Source organism: Tachyglossus aculeatus, chromosome 11 (genome assembly GCF_015852505.1).
Source record: "Tachyglossus aculeatus isolate mTacAcu1 chromosome 11, mTacAcu1.pri, whole genome shotgun sequence".
Classification (NCBI taxonomy): domain Eukaryota; kingdom Metazoa; phylum Chordata; class Mammalia; order Monotremata; family Tachyglossidae; genus Tachyglossus; species Tachyglossus aculeatus.
The window spans coordinates 42,614,680-42,636,663 of NC_052076.1; the positions used below are offsets into that span (position 1 = coordinate 42,614,680).

General features: G+C 47.7%; 1 protein-coding gene and 1 long non-coding RNA gene across 3 annotated transcripts in view; both read left to right on the top strand.

Moving 5' to 3' along the window:
* The window catches only part of GSE1 (Gse1 coiled-coil protein), a 574,350-nt gene that overhangs the window by 424,954 nt on the left and 127,412 nt on the right, over window positions 1-21,984 (top strand). Inside the window, exon 1 of one of the 2 annotated variants that reach the window (XM_038754465.1) lies at window positions 11,970-12,394. The exons of the other annotated variant lie outside the window; for it this stretch is intronic. Coding sequence (XP_038610393.1) covers window positions 12,358-12,394 — 37 coding nt within the window. The 5' untranslated portion in view covers window positions 11,970-12,357. Of the gene's footprint in view, window positions 1-11,969; window positions 12,395-21,984 lie in introns of those variants that run through there. 2 annotated transcript variants of the gene reach the window in all.
* Window positions 387-1,544, top strand: LOC119934906. The gene is made up of 2 exons (XR_005453034.1): window positions 387-421; window positions 1,356-1,544. It is a non-coding gene; the product is annotated as an uncharacterized LOC119934906 (long non-coding RNA).

Here is a 21,984-nt window from a genome sequence, read left to right on the forward strand (position 1 = left end):
CAAGGACTGGGCAAGAACCAAACTAACCTTGGGCACTAGGGACAAATGAGATTCTTGCTGGTGCATTCTCCTGCCCAAAGGTCACTCCCTATTCTGCTCCTGCTGGTGGGGTCAGATCTTGACCCCCACTTCTATCATTCAGTCACATCTTCTGAGTGCTTACTGTGTGCAAAGCACTACACTATTGGAAAGTCTGTCTTGTGGGGCAGATTACTTATCCCTATCTACCACCCCTTGGCTTCCTCTCCTTTTGTGTTGTTGACACCCACATATGATGCTGACTCCCAAATGTGATGTCTCCTTGGGTGGTGATTGGGTCATAATTGCAAGGCGACTTAAGCCTTCTCTTCAACTTTGCTGTCTCTGCATTAGAGACCTGGAAACCACTCAGAGCTAGTGAACCAGGCCAGTGGGGATGCAGGTGAGCACTTGAGACCGTTAACTGAGAAAAAGCAATGGATTTTTAATTGTCTCAGTATTGCACTGGCTCATGGTATTCGGTTGTGACTGCTGAGCTGGCCAAAAGGCAAAATATGCTTATTGTTTTTTGGCTTGCAAGGCCATAGAAGGCTCTGTCCCATACACAAATTCTCCAGTTCCGCATCCCATTTATAACAGAGCATGGGCATAGATAGTCTCTTAGGCTTTTAACTTGAAACATCATGTATGTCAAAGACCTAGGAAATCCTGAGCCAATGGCCAAATCAAGGGATAACGCCTTATTTCCTCTTTTTTGCCTCCCCCTTAAAGCTTTTTCCACTCCTCTAAATGGCTTAATTAAGGAGTTCTGCTGTTTTATTTATGTGTAGGGCCTAGCATAATTGGCAGTTTGTCTTTAATCATTATTCCCAGCTGGACAGAGGAGTTTTAAAAAACAAAAGCAAAGGGCCAGATTTCTGTGACCCGGCTTCTGTTTTTAAAGCCAAACTCGGGGCCCCGCTATTAGCCGCATGCACATGTTTGTGGGCTCCAACATGGTCGGGCCCCTAAGCATTTAATTGTGGGGTGCAGTCCTTCAAACTAGGCAACTCACCCAGGAAGGAGGAGGGAAAGTGAAGGAACCTAATTACACCTGCAATTGAGCCCTTTAGCAAGCACAAAAGATCCCCGTTCAGCTAATGGTAGACACTGCAATCGCCTTCACAGAAAGGATCCTTGGGAGAGGGATGGTATGAAAGCTGCAGGTCATAGGTTGTGGTAAAGAACGGGGATCTCCAAATTATAGCTGTTGGGGGTGCTTATTTTTGGCCTCAAGCATTTAGCTTTCAGTCATAGGAGTTACATCTCAGGGAAGGGGAAAAGAAAAAAGCCCTGCATTTTCGGGTTGTTTTACTCTTGGGTTTGTTTTTCATTAGATGGAGTTTCAGTTTCAGAGGAAAGTTTCAGCTCACCTGCATGTTCTGTGTAGGGGAATGGATAACCCCAGCCGCTCAGACTGGAAAAATCTGTCACTAAAATGCTTTCGGAGCATGGCCTCGGCTGCTAAACATAAGATCATCGTACTTCTGGTGAAAAAACCCCCAAAATAAAACAGAGTCAGCGAGTGGCTTTAGCTGCTTTGTTCGGGACCGACTCAGTGAACTCTGGAATTTGAATTTAGGATGTCATGCCAACTCAGGAAATGTCAGGGGAACAGGTGATTCTTTAGCACCCAAATTCATGTTTATTCATTATTTTATGAATAAATACAAAAATCTGTTGTACTTTCCCGAGCACTTTGTGCAGTGTTCTGCACACCATAAGAGCTTAATAAATTCCATTGATTGATATTGATTGGTTATTTTACCATCCATGGTAGCTTCTGAATGTTTCAGCTCACCCGAAGCTGAAGGCCACCAGTGGTCTACAAGAATGGGGCCCTGGCTGCCCCCTGGGGCTGGGACTACCTTCTGCCCCGTCCTCAAATTTGGCTGATCCAAGTGTGGTTTGAATTAGAGTTCAAACTCCTTGAGGGCCCGGTTTCCATCTTTGGGCTTTGTTGTGCTTTCCCACAGTTAGTTCAGTGTACTGTATGCAGTGGGCACTCCATAAATATACTGATTGATCTACTGGAAGGGGGTTTCAATTCAATGCCACTCCTCCCTTTGTGAATGCCCTTGTACAGTCCAGGTGGGTGGAGACAAGACTGGGTTGCTGTGGGGCGATTCAGGTGGGTGGAGCCAGGAACAGAGTTGCCAGGTGAGGGTGTCTGTCCTTTCTTCCTGCTGAAGACCCCAGAAACCTTAGTTCCCATCCATCCAGCAGTCAGAGAGGAAGAGCATCTGTACAAAAGTGCTGGCCTTTCAAAAGCTTTTCTGGGGTTATCGTTCCCTCTTCTGAGGCTGAACTGAAAAGACGGTTCAGATTTGCCCCAGGCATGCAAACCGGGACAAACAAGCCAGGGACTGATTCTGAGAAAAGTCGGGTAACATACAGACTGTCCCTGTTCCTTTATATATTATATTTGTATATTCTTAGCTCATCCTTGTAGCTCTGAAGGCTTTCCATAACTCACAGGAGACAGATCTCCAGATCTTTTTTTTCCTCTTTCACTGAAGCGAGGTTTCGATGAGCTTGAACTAAGCGAAAACCTGCAAAGTTGGAAGCTGTAAAATCAGCACACCAGATGACTGAGGAGTCTGTTTGTCACTCTGGGTTGACACTCGAGAAATGGGTTTGTGAACCCAGAGTCATCTGCTGCCTTCCCTTTCCTCACAAATCTCTCCTCGCAGCTACTGACAGACCATTCTGAAGCAGGATAGCTCCAGTTCAGCCCTGTATGAGCTCAGAACCCAGTGGTCAGAGCAGAGCTAAGTTAATTTTTTACATTCTCTGCCTTATTGCAGCATTAAATGGGTAAAAGACCCATTGTATTGTTGTACCCTCCCAAGTGCCTATTACAGTGCTCTGCACATAGTAAGCGCTCAATAAATACCATTGATTGATTGATTGGCAGGAAATCCCATCCATCACCAGCACCTAATGTTCAGTGGGGAATTCGAATAATAATTCTGGTACTTGTTGAACACTTACAGTGCACCAAGCACTGTGGTAGCCGCAATTAGATCTAGTCCCTATCCCCCACAGGGCTCACAGTCTAAGAAGGAGGGAGAATAGGTATTCAATTTCTATTTTGCAGATGAGGAAATGGTGGCACAGAGAAGTCAGTTGACTTGCCCAAGCTCACACAGCAATCATCGGTAGAGCCAGGATTTGAATGCAGGTTTCTTGACTCCCAGTCTTGTCCCTATCCACTAGGCCATATTGTTCCTCCTCCCCAGGGTGTCCTGCCCCAGTTTTGACTGGATGTGATACATCTCCTATTTATACAAAGGATCAAGGACAAGCTGGCAGCAGAACACTGGGCTAAAAGCAGCAGGACCCTCGCTGACTGATTTGTTCACAAGAGTCAAAAACTGGAGGCAAGGTAGAAAAGGACTCAAAACTACATGAAGCCCATCTGTTTCCCTTTCTAAGAGCTGAGTGAGATAAAAAAGAAAAAGGGAATAAAACAGGGATGGCAAATGAAGTTTTGTCATGCACAAAAGTTTGGGATTGAGCAGTGTAGCCTAATAGGAAGAGCACAGGCCTGGGAAAGAAGTTCAAAGATGAGTTGTAGATACAGTCACTGCCCCCCACCCCCCACGGGCTCCCAATCTAAGAGTAAGTCATGGAGGGAGTGTTGGTAACAAACACAGAAGCAAAGATGAAACAAAACTAGGAGGCAAGAATGACCATAAATTTGACAGGAGCACATGTCCTTTCCTTTCCCAGTCTCATCCACCAATGTTTAAGTCAGTGGGAAGGCAAATTCGAGGCAGTGAAAAAAACTCAGGCTAGCCGTGATATAAGGATAGCGCTGAGTGGACAAGCGGGTGGATGTTTTTAGACCTGCTGCTGAACGTTAAAGGTGTTTGAAGATGAGAAAAGCAAATGCTAGGACACTGTACCAGACAGATCTGAGCCATCCTTTGTGAGCACTCAAAGCCATTAGGTTTACAACCTCAACTTTCCCAGCACAGGCAGAAGAGAGGCTATCTCCAGACTTACTGGCCTGCTAATTTTCCATGCAATGTTTCATTCTCTTGCTGTAATGATGGGGTCTTCTCCACCAGAGGGAGTATGGGGTTCCTCCATTTTGAACATTTTGCTGGTAGGAGTCGGGATCCTTGAAGAGTTTAGGTTAAGGGCAGCATGTCTTGTCCTTAAAAAGATAAAGAGATTTCTCCTCATCCACTAGGCCAGATGTAGCCTAAAGCTACCTAGCTTCGCTCTTGCAGTTGACCCTTGTGAGCTCAGGATAATTAATCTAGGGCAGCAGACACATTACCATGGTTGATAGGTTATGTGGAAACTTCCAGGGTGGCCTAGTGAATATCCTTCCTGGAGGGTTTCCCTCAGTTCTTGGGCTTTTGATAGGCGGCAGAAGTAGTGGCACACTTCACTCTGTTTACCTCCTGCTGCCCTTCCTGGTGTGCTGTCTTCTAAGGTGAGAAGCACAGTTGAGAGGAAAGAAGACAGAAAGGGGTCTCACAGGGGAGAAAGAATAAAGATATCTGATCAGACCCAGGAGGTCTCTTCTGAATTTCCTCCTGTTCTTCTTTGGGCTTTGTGTTCTTTAACTTTTTGGAGGTTTTTCTCCCTCCCATATTAGAGGACATAGGCTACTTTAAAAACAAACCAACAACAACAAAAAAAATGCCAAAACAAACCTTACTTTTTTGAGTAGAAAAAGATAAAGAAGAAACTCTTGGAACTTACAACTCTCAAGCTCTCACCTCCTGTGGCTTTGGAGTAAAGTCTCCCAGTGTCTGTTTGTGTAAGGGGGGAAATACATCAATTCCAGATGTTGCAACAAGCAATTCTCCTCACCCTAGCAGGACTGTTTCTCAACCCTACTGCGCCTTGCCTTGGGGCCTGGGAGGGTCGCTTGGTTGGCACCTGAGAGTGGGTGTTGGTGATTGTTCATTCATTCATTCAACTGTATTTTTTTAGCGCTTACTGTGTGCAGAGCACTGTACTAAGTGCTTGGAAAGTACAGTTCAGCAATAGAGACAATCCCTGCCCACAATGGGAGACAGACATCAAAACAAGTAAACAGGCATCAATAGCTTGTGAATTACTGTCTCATTCTGTGCCTTAGTTTCTCTGCCTTCTAACATGACAAAAGTTACCTGTGTCACCTGGGAATGTTGCTGAAGCACTGTGGATCTGGTCTTCCTAGCCTTTGGTTTGGGGACCTCTGTTTTGTTCTGATGATAGTGCTCAGCTCCCTCACGAGCATGTGGTGAAATTACCAGGGCTGGCAAAGCACCTGAAGAATCTGATACAAGGATGCACGTGCTCATTTTGGGTTTGAGATGACTTGGAGAGCCACTTCTCCTACCAAAGTGTATGCTTCCTGTCACCGACTTCCCTCCTCCCTGGCTGGAAAAAATTCTAGTAGACTCTCTGGTTTCTCCCAGCATTGCCCTTCCCCTCTTGCCTGCCAGAGCCACACCTCAGGGAGGGAGGTTCTGTCTCCATCTAGTTCCCTCTGAGCCCCTGCTTCAAATCCTGTTTTTACTTTAAACAGTGAAGAAGAGGCCTCTTTTACTCCAGAGCTGGACTTCATTTTAAATTGGTTAAACAATTTTCTGGTAATGCTTTACACAGTTTCTAAGGAGAAAAAAAAATAAAACAGATTGGCAAAGCACCCCTCCCTCTGTACCCTATCTATGATTGGCCTATAATTACAGGTTTATTGCCTGTACAGCTATTGTATAATGACATGTTTGCAAATTAATTTTTATGGCTCATGCCATTAGCATATACAGTAGAGGAGGGTTTAGTATTAATTATCACTGTTGTTAGTGTAATCCTGGTGAATTAAAAACCTATAAAAGAATGACAACAGAAACTGATAGTTTGGGGGCTTTAAAAAAAATGTAGTTTCAAGGGGGGCAGGGAGGTTTTTCCAGCTGGCTAGTGTGCTAGAACCCTGGGAGACACAATGGTGTGGTCTAACCACATTAGGAAGAAGAGCACCACTGCCTTGAAGGATGGAGGTGATCTCACTCCCAACCTCCTGAAGCTTAGATCAGTTTATTGAGGGAATACTGGGCTGAAAAATCATGGGAGGAAAAGTCATGAATTCTAGACATAAAAAGAACCATATGATCCAACTCCCTGCCTCTAGGCAGGTGAGCAAATAAATCATCTATTTGAGACAGGTTGCTGCTTATTCTCTTCTTAAAGTCTTCAGGAATGAAGATTCCTAAGCCTTCTTCAGTTGTGGTCTTCAATAGGCTAGGGTTTCATCACCCTGACAATCAAAAAGTTTTTCTTGAGATCTAGCTGAAATGTTCCAAATTCCTCTTGATTGGCTCTCCAAGAATTTGGAGAACTGGTCAGCCTCCTCTTTGAAAAATTCTTTGTGTATTTAAATTACTTTTTAGGTCCTTTGATGAAAAATTTAGGACTTTGGGCTTGTTTGGAGAACAAGAATGCTAAACTTCCAGCCATTTACTAGTTTGTGTCGCTCTGCAGAATTGCTCCTGCTTCTTTGCATCTTTTTAAAAGTGTGTTGGTCAGAACTAGACCCAGTAATCCAATAAGGGTCTAACCAGTGCAAAGTATATGGGAGGGGTTATCTCAGCTCTTTTACATGTCACACTCCAGTTGATACGGCCCAAAAGCATGTTGGCGTTTTAAAATTACGGCACCACAATACTAACTCTTTCAACCTGGGGTCCCATTACCTTCAAAAGCACCAAGATGTAGGTAACGTGTTCCTAAACATTTGGGAGTTTAGTTAACTCTGGTTAATGTGACTGTGGTTCCTCTGGCCCTAATAAAAAGAATATGGGACTGGGAGTCAGAAGACCCTGTTTCTAGTCCCAGCTCTGCCATATGCCTGTTGTGTGACCTTGGACAAGTCACCTAGCTTCTCTGTGCCTCAATTTCCTCAGCTGCAAAATAGGGATAAAATTCCAGGTCTCCCTCCTCCTTAGTCTGTGAGCCCGGTGTGGGACAGGGACTGTCTGATCCAATTATCTACTCCAGAGCTTGGCATAGATTAAGGATTTTAATTCATATTATTATTGTTATTATTATCTGCATTTTAGATTAGCTTTTTTTTCCTCCTGCAGGGCAAGGGGGATGGGAACCTGTGGCATGTCTGAGGCCAAAGCTTTCTGGCCTGCATAACCAGTGTCCCAGCTTTGGGTGGGGCTTGTGCTGTGGGCAGAGACTGGGATGTGCAGCCCTGGCAGTGAAATTTAGAGGGTTTTTAACCCGGAAGTGTCACTGCATCTGTACCCAGGCTGAAAGCCTAAAGCTGCCTGGTGAATACTAGTAATAATAATAATTGTAATATTTGTCAAGTGCTATGTGCCAAACACTGTACTAAGTGTTGGGGTAGATGCCAGCTAACCAGGTCCTACATGGGGCTCACAGTCCAAGTAGGAGGGAAAATAGGTAATGAATCCCCCTTTTTGCAGATGAGGGAACTGAGGTCCAGAACATGAAGTGACCTACCTAAGGTCAGACAGCAGGTATGTGGTTGGGGAGGTCTGCATTAGAACCCAGATCCTCTGAGTCCAAGGCCTGCGCTCTTTCTGCTAAGCCATGCTGCTTTCCAAACTGAACTCTTGGCTCAGGCTGGCAGCCTAAGCTGTGGTGCTCCAAAAGTGATAAACCTTCACTGCAAGAGTTATTTTTAGATTTTCGGGACTCTGCGTTTTTCCAATTTGCATCTTTCTCCTTCCTTCTCCTTCCCAAACCCAGCTAACAGAAGTCTCCAGCATGAACCCTGACTTTCTGGAGAACTGTGAGCCCCATAAGGAACCAAACTGTGTCCAACCTAATTAACTTGTACCTACCCCGGCACTTGAAACAGTGTTTAATAATTATGGTATCAGTTAAGTGCTTACTATGTGCCAAGCACTGTTCTAAGCACTGGGGTAGATACAAGGTAATCAGGTTGTCCCACGTGGAGCTCCCCGTCTTAATCCCCATTTTACAGTTGAGGTAACTGAGACACAGAGAAGTGACTTCCCCAAGGTCACATAGCAGACAAGTGGCAGAGCCGGGATTAGAACCCACGTCCCTTGACTCCCAAGCCGGTGCTCCTTCCACATAGGCCATGCTGCCTCCCTGTTTGACACATGGTAAGCACTTAACCAAAACCATTTAAAAAAAAGGTGGCTGCAAGCACTAAAGGTGGGATTTGGGGGAGTCCCTCTCCTAGAGGGAGGTCCCCTAATGCGGTGTGCGTGCACTGGGGCTGGGGGTGCCAGGATGACTAGCTAGCAGCGTGGCTTAATGGCAAGAGCACCGGCTTGTGAGTCAGAGGGCGTGGGTTCTAATCCCGGCTCCACTTGCCTGCTATGTGACCTTGGGCAAGCCGCATAATTTCTCATCTGTAAAATGGGGATTAAGAGTGCGAGCCCCACGTGGGACAACCTGATCACCTTGTATCTATCCTGGGGATTAGAACAGCTATTGCCACATAGTATGAGCTTAACGGATACCATCATCATTATGATTAGGGGAGCTGAGAGGGAAGAACCGGGTCTGGACCGCGGGTCGGGGAGTGAGGCAGGTGAAGGGGTTGGGGGCCTCCTCCCTTCAAAGGGCCCGTGGCTGCGGGGGGCTTCAACGAGCTCCCGCACACAATGAGCCGCAGCAGCTGAGCCGAGCGCCGAGTGTGACCCCGGGGTCAGCGGCAGAAAGGAGCAGGACAGATGCTCCCTCCTTGGGCGCCCCGAGCGCAGGGACCCCCGGCTTCGAGGCCACCCTCCCGGCCAACCCCGCAGCCCCCGGGGCAGGGCGAGCACGGGCCTGGGCCCGGGCCTGGCCTGGGCCCGGCGGGCTTCGCGCTGTAAGGGGCGGGGGGCGCGCTGTAAGGGGCGGGGGGGGGGGGGCGCCGGGCCCTGCGCGCTGCCAGATTAAATGATGCTTATCGCGCTCCCCAGGGCTGCCCGCCCTGATAGGCGGCTTTGTGCTTCTCCACCCAGGGAACCGTTAGCGGCTGCAGGCCGCCCTGCCCGCCCGCCGGGGCGAGGAGGAGGAGGCGGGGGAAGGGAGAGGAAGAGGGGGAGGAGGAGGGGAAGAGGAGGTGGAGGGGAAGGGAAGGAGGAGGAGGGAAAAAGGAGGAGGAAGAGGGAAAGAGGGAGGAGGGGAAGAGGAGGTGGAGGGGAAGGGAAGGAGGAGGAGGAGGAAGAAGAGGGAAAGGGGAGGAGGGAAAAAGGAGGAGGAAGAGGGAAAGAGGGAGAATGGAAAGAGGAGGAGGAGGCTCTGCACACAGTAAGCACTCAATAAATACGACTGAATGAATGAATGAAAGGAGGAGGGAAAGAGAAAGAGGAGGAGGGCCTATGGGGCCAGTCAACGCGATTGACTCGTAAGTGGCTGTACTTTGCTTCTTCAAGCCAAATGCGGGCGGTGGGGGCGGCCAGAGTTGCTACTAGGGGGACCCAGGGCGAGAGAGCTTGCAGCAGCGGCAAAGGGGCTTCCAAGGATCCCGCTGACGCGACGGAAATACCCTTCTGTGCAACTTGAAAAAAAAAAAAAAGCCCAAACCCCAAACATCCCCTTCCCCTTCCCCACGCATACCTCCTCCCTTCGTGCTAGGAAGGGAGAGGAGGGCGGATATCTTCATTCAACCTCCCTTTGACTCTGCGCCCTAAAGTGTTTGCGTTTTCCCACCTGGGCAGGTGGATCTGGGAGCCTGGGAGAGGAAGGAGTAGTTTTTCGGGGTTCACCCCGCCTTTCCACTCCCCAGAAGAAGGGGACATCAGAAAATGAGATGGCATCCATTTCTTTAAGGACAGGCGTTCATCAGTATGCTTTCTGAAAGCCTCGTTTAGGTGCGAGGTTAGAACAAGGGTCCTTTTATGGGATTTTGGCTCACATTATGTTCAGCAAATGAAATCGCCATTTCAAGAGGGGAAAGCAGCGATGCTGTTGTGGTGTGATGTGGTTTAGCCCTCGGTGTGAAAAGCTGGCAGATAGCTATCTAGGCGAAGGTGTGTGGTGGCGAGAGTTTTAACTTTTTGGTGGGTTTTTACTTCATGCCTTCCCTACTTAACATAAAGGTATTTCGGGTCAGGAACTGAATCTTTCTTTTCCCCATGTCATAAACAGTGTCCTCATTGCATAGGGGACTATAAATATGTATATATCGGTATTGCTCAATTTGGGAGAGAAACGGACTATGCCTTTAAATCTGTTTGATGGGCTGGACAATTAACACACAGGATGTGGTCTGTGTTTTTTTTTTCCCTCAATGTGAGGAATTATCACACGTTGCCTTCTTGAACTTTGGTGTGAAGAGCACTAGCAGTTTTGTGGAGGATAATACCAGCATGCCCAGACCTCCCCCCGCCCCCCCGCCCCCCACACACATTGTGCTGTTGATCGTTTACTTAAACCAAATTAACTGGGGCCCTTGTTACTATGGTACAGCCTGAGCCTGCAGTATCTCAGTAATAGCATTTATTAGCTCTATTTGCCTGGAAGCATGTCTTCCCGGATCTGATAATGCATCGATGGAGAGAGAATGTGTGAGATTGTATCAGGCACTTGATTACAGTCACAACAGGGATATTTAAAAAAAAGGGGGGGGGGAGTTGCTTACATTTCAAGTTAATGTAGGATCCTGTGGGTGTGTGTTGTAACTAGTGTTAGTTTCACAAAGGACTAGCAAAGCCTCTGGGGCAGGTAGTATTTTTAGATCCTCCTCTTTTTTGGCTCCTCTGTCAAGATAGTTAACTCCCAGCTCCTCTGCTGCTCCTGTCAGTCTTTTGTGTTTCAAGCACAGGGATAGAGTAGAGTTGGAGGCTCCGGCAAACGGCAAGGACGGAGGTGGGGGGGGGGTTGGGGTTTGTTCTTTTTATCGGGGAGCGGGGAGACGAGAAGCGGTTATAGAAAGCTCGAACCTGCAGCTGCTTATAAACAAAACGTCCTCCTGAAATCAAGAGAAAGGAGTCCTGACTCAGAGAGAAGAAAGGGAAAGAGAAAAGTCACCCGTTTGGTGTGCTGATTTTCTTTTTTCATGGATTTGATTACTGGGTTCGCTGCTTTCTTTCCTCTGGAAGATCGGAGGTGAAACTGTTACTGCCTTGCAAAGCATGGGGAAATCAGAAGATGCATTTTAAAGACGGAAGAACAAACAGAATTAAACACTGGAGACTCTACTTCCACGAACAGATGCCTGATGGTTTCCTACCCTCTCTCTTTCATTAGGGGAGACAAATCTGCTGTCAGCCAGCCAGATTTCCAATTTACCGATAATGATTCTTGCGTGAAAATTGATCGAGGGGGCTTTCTAATGCTGGTTTCTCTATCCTTCCCTCCCTACCTCTCTCCTCTCTTCCTGGCTGGGTCATTGTAGACTACGGAGTTTCCTTTTTCCTCCCTTATGTCTTTATCCCTCCTACCTTCTTTCTGAGTCGGTGGTGGGACGTAGAGAAAAGGTGATAAGAACATCTCCCCCTCCCCTCAAAAAAATAGGGGAGAGGCGTGGGAAGTCAATTTTTGTCCCTTTCTCCTGTCTGGAACTGGTGTTTTTGCAGTACCTTCTTTTTTCCGAAAAGAAATCTCCCACCGTACTTCTTAGCTGTTTGAGTATTAATTTTCTTCTCAACCCCCCCTCTTACTTCCCTCCCCGTAACTAAGGGGAAACGAAAACAAAGCCGATTTCTCCTTGGCAACAAGAGATACCCCCCCACCCTCTTCTCCCTCCCTCTGTCTCCCTCGCTTTCCTTTTTCCTTCTGATTCTGAACATGAAGCCCTGTTGGAAACAAATCCATTGACCCTCGCCCTTGACATTCAAATGACTGAATGGAGGAAAGATTGCTACTCACACGTCTTGGGGGCTGCTTTTTTTTTCAAATGAGTAATCCCTAAAGAAGATCTTAAACCCCCGAACACCTCTCTCTCTCTCTCTCTCTCTCTCTCTCTCTCTCTCTTCCTCCCTCCCTCTCTCCCCATCCCCCTCGCCTGTCGCGCTTTCTAATTCCTTTCTCTCCATCATTTTTCTGCATCTCCCCCCCCCCTTTTTTTTATTTGCATCTCTGGTCCAAAAGACAGAAAACGCACACACAAGGAAGCGTCAAGGCAGCTGTTTAAAGCCTCAAAGTGCTGTTGTTGTTAGCCAATTACCTCATTGTGGATCTCCGAGTGACGAGGCGGCCGAAATGATCAAGACTTTTTTTTTTCTTTCGTAAATTTCTTTGATCGCGATTACCGATTGCTCTTCCTCCCTCCACCCTTTTTTGGTGACTGTTGTGTGGGTTGGTTGGTTGGGTTTTTTTTTTTCGCCCCCGCCTTTTCTCCTCCCCCTTTCCTCTTCACCCCGGTTTTCTGGTCGCTATGGAACTGTAATTTGAATCATGTTTGGATTGAAGCCGCCTCTCTATTACTTACCAGGTAAGGCAAAGACTCTCCGGATCGCGCCCCGGATCCTGCCCCGGCTTGCTGGCTGTTGCTTTTTGCCTCCGTTTCGTGTGTGTGCGCGCGTGTGTATATGTATGTGTGCATGCGTGTGCTCTGTGCGCGCGCGCGCGTTTTTAATCCCCCCCTCCCCAAAAGGGTCCCACCACTCCCTGCCTCCTCCCCCACTCCCCGCAGCCCCCCGCACCCTCCAGCAGCCCCCCGTGTCGAGCAGAGCGGCTCCCGCCTTTTGTCTGTCCCGCGGCCGGGTTTTATTGACCAGCCAGAGGCCGGAGCGCGCCGAAGTCTTCTTGGGTGAATTTAAGAAGTCTGGTGCGAAGTTACTTTCAACTGACTGCTTTATTGCTCAGCGGCCCCCGACCGTGTTATAGCAAGGAGCCCCAAAGTGGCGACTGGAAGTCTCTTCTTGTCTTCTTGTCCCCATCCCTCCCATCTAGGTCAGTGCCACCTTATGGGATGAGTGAATCAAATCAATCAATAGTGTTGATTGAACACGTACTGTGTGCGGGATACTGTATTAAGCATTTGGGAGAGTACAGTACAATAGAGTAGGTAACCACTATCCCTGCTGTTACCGTCTGCAGGGGAGACAGACATAACTATAGCTCAGGTAATCAGTCCATGATATCTACTGAGTGAGCGCTTACTGGGTAGGGAAAGAGTAGAGTGTGAGGAGACAGACATAATTACAGCTCAATCAATCAGTCAATGATATGTACTGAGCGCTTACTGTGTAGAGAAAGAGTAGAGTGTGAGGAGACAGACATAATTACATCTCAATCATTTCATGATATGTACTGAGCGCTTACTCTGTAGGGAAAGAGTAGAGTGTGAGGATTTGTACAGAGGTGTTATGGGGCTGGGGTATTAATGATAATAATTCCCTCCCCTGCCACCTCTCCCCCTACTAGCTCTCTCTTACTCTCTTTCTTTCCCTCTCTCTCTCTCCCTCTGTCTCTCTTTCTCTCTCTCTGTCTCTCTTTCTCTCCTTCCCTCTCTCTGTCTCTGTCTCTCTTTCCAACTCTTGGAATTATTTCTCCCGATTTGAGTCGGGGAAAGGTCTGGGCCGCGGTTGGGACGTGTGCCCCGCCCCTCAGCCCCACTGCCTGCCTGTCTGCCCCCGATAATTATTCTTTCCCTGCTCGGGAGGAGGAGGAGGAGATGGTATCTGCGCAGGGGTGCTATTTACTGTGGCTTCCTGTTCCCTTAACCTTTCTCAGTGGGGCCGACGGTCTGCACCATAGCTTTTTGTTTCGATGTCACTAGTTGTGTTTAGAGAAGGGGAGGAGAGGTCCCTAGGGAGGGAATCCGTCTGTCTGACCTTAAGAGGATCAGGGGCCACGACAGATCACTAAGCTACGAGTTTGAGAGCATGGCATCGACTAGGACCCATCCTCCCCCTTCCTTACCGCCGCTCCGTCAATCTCCTTTAATGTTTCTGAACCTAAAATTAAGAAGCATGGGTAAAATGAGACCGCAGCCGACCCGGAGGCCTTGTGGGGAAGTGTAAATCGGAGGTGATTCGCTGCATTTTCTTTGCTTCCTCTTGGACAACTGAGAATCCCATGCGTGTAGCGGTGCAGGGCTGGCCTTGGGGAAGGAGGCAAGAATTGAGGTCCACAAGAATTGAGGTCCATGGTACGCAGACCAGTGGTGCCTTTTTCCCAGCGCTTCCTTCGCTGTGGGAGGTGAGGCCCGCCAGTTTCAGGAAGCTGCCACTAGTTACAGGAATGGACTGTACTGCACAAAAATTAAATAAAAGTCCAAGTTTCCGGTGCTAAAGAAGGGCTATTTGAGAACCTTTTCTACAAGGGAAAGGGGTTTGAGTGTCCTTGAGGGTTTGAAACGGTGTGTAGTGGCCGGGAGCAATGGGAGTTGGACATCCACAGCCCTCGGAATAGGGTTGTTCACTATTGTTATCTAGTTTGTAAGGGTTTTTAGCTGATCCCTCCAGAGACTTGACTCACCCGGAATATGTTTTGGGGATGCCCATCAGTCAGTTGTCTCACTCCTCCCTCAGTTTCTAAGCTACTTTCTTTTAAGAAAGCTTGTACTACCCAAGCGCTTAGTACAGCGCTCTGCACATAGTAAGCGCTCAATAAATATGATTGATGATGATGAAGGAAGCCTTAATAGGAAACTTTCCTTTTAGCCAGGGGTCCCAGGTGGATGTGAGGTGGCTAGCTGACAGAGGAGATGCCAGCAGCTCTGAGACATTCAATCAAGCCAGGTGACTACGGGGACAGCTCTTCAAAATACTGGATTATCTGGGGACTCCAGCTCTGTGCTTGGAGTTCATTTAATGCCCAATCATCGGTCCCCATTCTTTTCACTCAAACCTGCACCGTGTTTCACATTTTTATGGGATCCTTCGCTGCAGAACGTGGTTTTCATTACTGGCTTTTTGTTATTTATTGTTGTTGTTTCTTCTCCCTAAATTGAGAATCAAGAAGGACTGTGGCAGTTCTTAGTTTTTTGTTTTGTTTTGTTTTGCCCTACAAGACCCAGCTCTGGTTCTTGAAGCCCCTCAACAGATGCAGTGTGATTTCACCCTGCGCCAAATCGAGTCGTGTTTACTGAGGAAGCCTCCTGTTGCATGAACCTTCTCTGTTTTACTGTAACTGCTAATACATGAATTCTTGCACCCAATAAAACAAGCCAGCATTTAATATCTAAATAGATGTGTGGCAGATGTGGGGGTGAGAGAGAATTCCCCTTTCAGGAGGGAAGAGGCTGAGGTCTGAAATCCTTAAATGATGTGCAAAGGCTGCCACTACATATCTCATCCCCATTCCTCAGGTGTTTAATTTTTTCCTTTCAAACCCTGCATCAGAAAGAAGAGGGGCATTGAAGTGAGATGTGAAGCAATTAAGGAAGATGATGAGTGGAAGATTTAAGGTGCTTTCTCAGCTAGAGAAAGCATTAGCTCCCAAAGGCTTAAGGAAATGTTAGCGGTTCAGGTAGGTCAGAGTGGATGCCAATTTCAACCTTGTGAGCAGGGCTTTATCCCCAGGGTGGAGTGATGATTTGCTCTTTCTTCTGTGCGATTTGCTCTTCTGTTCGAGCTCTGTTCGATCTTCCTGCAGGGCATTACCGAGATGAATGTTTGTGAAAGGTCTTGGAAACTCTTCTCTTCGAAGGACTTTTTCTTGTTATAGCTTCCTTCCCCCCCCACCCCACAACCCCTAACCTTTGACTAGTTGAGCCCAAGAGGAAGCCAAGTGACATCAAAGTTCAGGGTTAATGTCATCAGAGTATGTCATCAGGACAATAGAGGTGCCCTATTTAAAGTGGATCCAGCTGGCTGCCCTGTGGTTCAGGAGTGCCTCTTAAAGGAGTCACTTAATTTTTTTGTGCCTCAGTTCTCCATAATAGACTGTAAACTGGGTTCTAGACAGTAAGCTCCATGTGGTCAGGGAATCAATCAATCATATTGAGTGCTTACTGTGCACAGAGCACTGTACCAAGCTCTTGGGAGAGTACTTACTATACAACAATATAACAGGTACATTCCCTGCCCACAATGTGCTTATAGTGTAGAGTTGGATCTAGCAACTTAGTTACATTGTACTCTACCAAGTGCCCAGTACAGTACTTTGCACCCGGTAAGTGCACAATGAATAATATTGATTGACTGATTAATAATTGTGGTATGTTTTAAGTACATGCTGTGTGCCAAGCACTATACTAGGCACTGGGGTGGCTAGAAAGATAATCAGACCAGGCACCGTCCCTGACCTACAGGGGCTAACAGTATAAGGAGGAGGAAGAAGAAGCAAAGCAAGGCAACTAAGACACAGAGAAATAAAGTGACTTGCCCAAGGTCACACAGCAGGCAGGTGGCCCCTTGCCTCAGCCATCTGTCTGCCATGTGACCTTGAGCAAGTCACTTAAAGTCTCTGTGTTTCATTTACCTCATCTGTAGAGATTGACTGTGAGCCCTATGTGGGACAGGGACTATGTCCAACTTGTTTATCTTGTACCTACCCCAGTGCTTAATACAGTGCTTAGCACATAAGCACTTAACAAATACCAAAAAAAGGTGGCAGAACTGGGATTAGAACCCAGGTCCCCGGACTCTCAGGCCCATGCACTTTTTATTAGGCCACACTGCTTCTCATCTGTAAAATGGGGATTAAGTACCTCTTTTCCCTCTCCCGCTTAGACTGTGAGCCGTATGTGGGACATGGACTACGTCTGGCCTGTCCCAGTGCTTAGTTCAGTGCTTGGCCACATGGTACGATTGACTGAATGACTGTCATGGTAAACTCTTAACATATCCCACAGAAGAAAAGAAGGGCGCTTCCCTGTGGAATTTCTGGTCTCACTGGGGAGGATTTAAAAGGGACAAGGGGATTTGGGCTAGGTGGGATCCCCCCCTCCCCCCCGCAATGCTGGCACATCCTAAAGAGGTTGTTTCTGGTGTCAGCAGTGCAGAACCCCTTCACCCTGAGCATACACCTTGCTCCTGACCTTGAGGGATTATTATGGGGGGAGGGGGGAAGAGGAGGGAGAGAAGCTGGTTCAGTCCCCTTGGCCCATTCCTGCTTCTCCCATTGCAGCTGCCAATGTGGGTGCCAGCGATGATGATGGGTTTTTGTTATTGGTCTTGGTCCAGCTCCTACTTGTATCCGTCGAACAGCTGTCGAGAGGCCGGGGATTTGGGTCCCGCTTCTGCCAGAGCTGCATTTAAAGCTGTGACCTCGCTGAGTGGAGGGAAGGCAGCGTATCAAATTCCTGCCCCTCCTGAGTCCTCCTGAACTCCTCCTTCTCCTCCTCCCCTTTCTCTTTCCTCCCACCTCCTCCCCCAGTGAGAACTGGTGCCCTTCATGCAGAATGAAGGCACACGGGCCTGGTAAATCACTTCCCTGAACACCCAGCCTGATTTTGGAAACACCACAGCACCAATCATATTTATTAAGCACATACTGTATGTAGAGCAGTGTACTAAGTACTTGGGAGAGTCCAATATAACAGAGTTGATTAGGCATATTCCCTGCCCACAACGAGCACCTGCCAGAATCTGCTCTGCTGTTACAGGGCAGCACTTTCAGTAGCTGAAACGAGAACTGGTCTGATCTTCCTGACCTAATTCCTCCTTCTGAAACTGTTTCTTTAGGTTTGAATAGAGGAACTCATAAAAGTACAGGTTTGTTCCCTCCCCTCTCCTCCCTCTGGGCTGAACTCTCCGTGCTCACAGGAGGCTCTTGCTGTGGACTCATGGTACTCACCACTTTTGAGCTTCTCAGCTAATCGTTCATAAAAGGAAATTGCAACGAACTAGTCATTCAGCTCTGCCAGTGAAGACGAACAGGGATGAAGCCTTCAGACCAACCTCTGGACTGCCCCCAAAGAAAACCAGGGAGGAGCGGAGGAGAATTGAACGGAAAGTGTGAAGACCTCCTTCCCTTCTTTCCTCCCTTCTTCCCCACTGATCCTTGTAGGGGAGAGGAGGAGAGGTGATGGGAGTGGTGATATGAGCTCTGCCTCCTGATGCCGCCCTCAGATAGATCAATCAGTCAGTCAGTGGTATTTTTTGAGTGCTTATTGTGGCAGAACACTGTACTACGTTCTTGAGAGTAGAATAGAGTTGGTAGACATGTTCCCTGTCCACGAGGAGCCTGCAGTTTAGATCCCGTAGCAAAGGGGTACCACTTGGAAGAGACCAAGTTAGAAACAGGTCACCATCCCTCTGCGGAGCCCGGGAGAGGACTACCACAGATTGGGGAGGGGGTTTTGGACCTCTGGCTATGAGGGGCCCATTTGCAGTGGGAATCCGAGGGGGCTGAAAATGAGCTAATTGCTTTGGGAAGGACTAGTGAACCAGGATGGGGCAGTTTGGGGACTGTAATGACATCACAGGCCGATGAAGGTGGGAGGGTTGAGCAAGCTACTTATTAACAACTCCCACCTGGCATGCATAATGGTCTGAGTCCTTCCAGAGATATTTACAGACATTAATTAATTAATACTCTCATGGCCCATTGGAAATATGGAGATCCTGCCCCTCTCATTTGTCAGTGGAGGAGACTGGCAGGTCTGAGCTAAAGGTAAAATTCAGAAACTCGTTGCTGGCACCCAGCACTTATTCGTTGTGAATCTATTTTACCTCCATGCTGCTAGTTGCTGAACAGAGCGAGTTAAACAGACCTAGTTACTGCCTTTAGGGGCTTACAGTACAAGATAGATCATCCTGACCCTTGCAGATGTAAAGGACATATAGGCAACCACCCAGATACTGAGTGAGGACAAAAATGAAATGAGTTGTATTAACATTGTGTATCAGTTCAGAGGTAGATGGAATTTGCTGGGCAGTGAGTGAAGGGTTCAGTCCCGAGAGAAGGGCAGTTCTTGGTTCACGGGCCCTGGGGCTCAGATCCTCAGGCTCTTCCTGCTGTGCCTTCTCTTCAATGGGGTGCTCTTTCTGTGTCCGTGTAGAGCTACCTCTTAACTTACGTTGGTGGGAATTGAGATAAGCCTGTCATCTTCCTCCTCTGTCTGCTCCTTTATCTTCTCCTTGTAGCCATCTGTTTCCAGAGCTTCGTTGAGCCTTTAGACTACTCCAGGAACATCCACCCTCTCCCACACCCTCCACTTTGGAGAGACTGGCTCTCCAAGGCCCTGGCTCTTTTTGAAAAAGTATCGCTCCACTTTGCAAACAGTTCTCCGTGGAAAGGGAACCTTTAACATTGTGGCTGTGCTGAAGAACGCCGCTAAAGGCATTGGGCCTTTAAGTTGAGCTGATGTCCTTGCCCTGACTCTCCATTAAGGGAGCCCTATCTGCTTGACGAGGCCCAGCCACCAGGCAAGGCCGTTTGTGTTCACTTTAGGGGTGCCTAAATTCATGCATAGATACAAATGCTCTAGATTGTATTGTGGTAGACAAGGGTACCACAGTAGCTGACATTCAGCCAAACTTCAGGAATACAGGCCCTTTACATCTGGCCTTTCCTGCTCTCCCCATGGCCCACTAACCAGCATGGATTTAGGAAGGAGCTGAAAGGTAAGCCTCATGGGACCAAGAAGCACTCATCTCCAACCTTCGACCTTGAGTCCGGTTCTGGAAACCTGAGGGTTTTGAGAGTCAGTTCTGCTCCCAACCTGCCCAGAGCCTGCCCAGTGCTCCACTCTTCTCGCTTTAAAAGAGGGAGAATCATCCTGATTTAGTTCTCAGGGCCCGGGTTGTGGTGAGGGTGAACTAATTAGCAGTTGTGAAGTGTTTTAAAAATCCAAAGGGCTGGATAAATGCTGAGTATTGTGTTTGTTCTCACAACCATCCTAAAGAGTAGCAAGCTGAGGGGGCCCTCCAGGGGCTGCAGGGGGTAATTGGTGCTTAATTGTTACACAATTTACTACTCTTTCCTTTAATGGTTTCTACCTGCCTGAAAGTGCTTTGAAGTGACCTCCTTCTCCCTTCTTTCAAGAGGCACATTCGGAAAGGCAAGTTCAGGAGTCCAGCAGGATGATGGAAGAGAAAGTGCTCAACAGCAGCTAGGGATGGAGTGAAGGTTGTGGATGTTTAGATGAGGTTTTTGCAAGAGCAGTCCTGGGAGGAGGAGGAAGAGGAGGAGGAGAAGAGAAGGAGGAAGAGGAGGAGAAAATTTGACTCCATGAGGGCCAGTGAGATATAGAGGGAGGGAGGATGTGTTGCCCTCTAGAGTGGCTATTGCGCTCTCTGCCCCTGATTGGAAGCTCACTGCCACTGTCTCTAGACACCTCAGATTAGTTGTCAGGCAGCCAAGCAGAACACAAGTGGACATATATGGCAGTTCCCCAAACTGTATTAAGAAACTAACCATCCTGATTAGATTAATGTTGGCCCAGGATTAAGTCTGCTCCCTCTTCTTCCCCGTTCCCCTCTTCCTACACCCACTTCCTCAAAGTAAAAATGGGTAGAACCCATTCTCGAGTTTCCAGGGTTGACAAGTTGGATAAGCCAAAAGGAACTTATTTTTTTCCTTTTTAAAGCTCAACTCCCCTAACTGGTAACCACTTGCCCTTTGAATCACCGAACTCCTACCCCAGCTGGAAATAGAGGAGGTCGGTGGCCAGGGTTGAAAAAGGGGTGAGAGATCTAAAAACCCAGACCAGCCTTTCCACTCCCCAAAGGAGGTAACAGAGTCCTCCCTGAGCTCCAGGGCTCCCAGGGTTGCCCATCCACTCCTCAGGTCTGGAGACTTTCTGTATTAAATCCTCCTCACTTTGGTCATATAATTCACTCAGGATTAGCTTCAGACCTCCTCACCAGTCCTAAATTTGGTTGTCATGGTAACCGTGTCAACCATTTGCTAGTTTCCGTGTGATTATTTGAGGGGCGGGGGGCGGGGGGGGGGGTGCGGGGGAAGGAGAGAGAGAAGGAGAGGGAGAGAAGATAAAAGAAGAAGGGGGACTGGAAATGATGGCCTGGCATCAGTGGGCTAATTGCTGCAGGGGCCAACGAGAAGAGGAGAGCGAAGCCAAGGGCGGATGGTGCCTGCGTGGTTTTCTGAGCAAGGCAGGTTGTGACCCAAGAAGCAGGGGCAGCAAATCCAGTCTAGAGTGAAGGGAGGAGAGAGGCCCCATCAGAGCCAGGAGAGTCTGTCCTTTGGGTTTTCTTTGTGTTCTCGGGACTGCCCTGGACGTCTTGTTCCTTTGTCCCTCTTCTGCTTGGCACGGAGGCACCGAGAACAAGTGTCAAAAGCTTTATCAGCGATCAGCTTAGATCTTTTCAGCCAGCCCTGTCTAGAGCTTCCATTGAAGGGGAAAGAAAAAAAAATAAAATAAAAAGGCTTTTATCCCTGTGTGCCAGTGGGCAGTTTCACACCCTGGCCTGCTGTGTAGAAAGACTTAACCCATTCTTGGGTCTCTGCGGCACACCATTGCAAAGAGTCCTCTGAGACTACGTGCTCTAGTGAGTGGACCTCTCCAGGGAAGCTGGAGTCTGTGTGTGCATACACGTGATTGGGTGAATATAAATGCAGGTTTTTGCATGTGCATGTGTAAACACATAATTGTGTGGGTGGGTATATATATATATGTACATTATATCTTCTTATTGCACATATGTTTGTGAATTTATAAGTTCATTACAATTTAGTGGTGACTGCCTATTGAAAGAAAAATCCCATCATCTGCTCCAATACACTCCATCTTCCTGGAGGGCTGATTTTAAAGTCTTCTATTATCCAAGTTCAAATAATAATAATATTCCCCCAAGCCTGATGGTTAGAATACTGGACCAAGAGTTCTGGTCACAGTGCACCTACTCATGATCAGGGTGACCTGGGGGATATCACCCACCCTCCCTAGCTCTCAGTTTTTATCATCTCTAAGCTTGTTGTGGGCAGGGAACTTGTCTGTCAACTCTGTTATATTGTTCTCATGCAAGCGCTAAATACAGTGCTCTGCACAAGGTAAGCACTCAATAAATACCATTGATTGATATGTAAAATGGTGATAGCAAGAGGATAAATCAAGTAAATTTGTGAAAGTGTTTTGAGCTCCTTGGGAGACACTACTGTAAAGTTTTGGTGTTCTTACTGTTGTCTAATGCAGCTTTTTGGATTTAGAGCCCGGGCAGCCTGTGA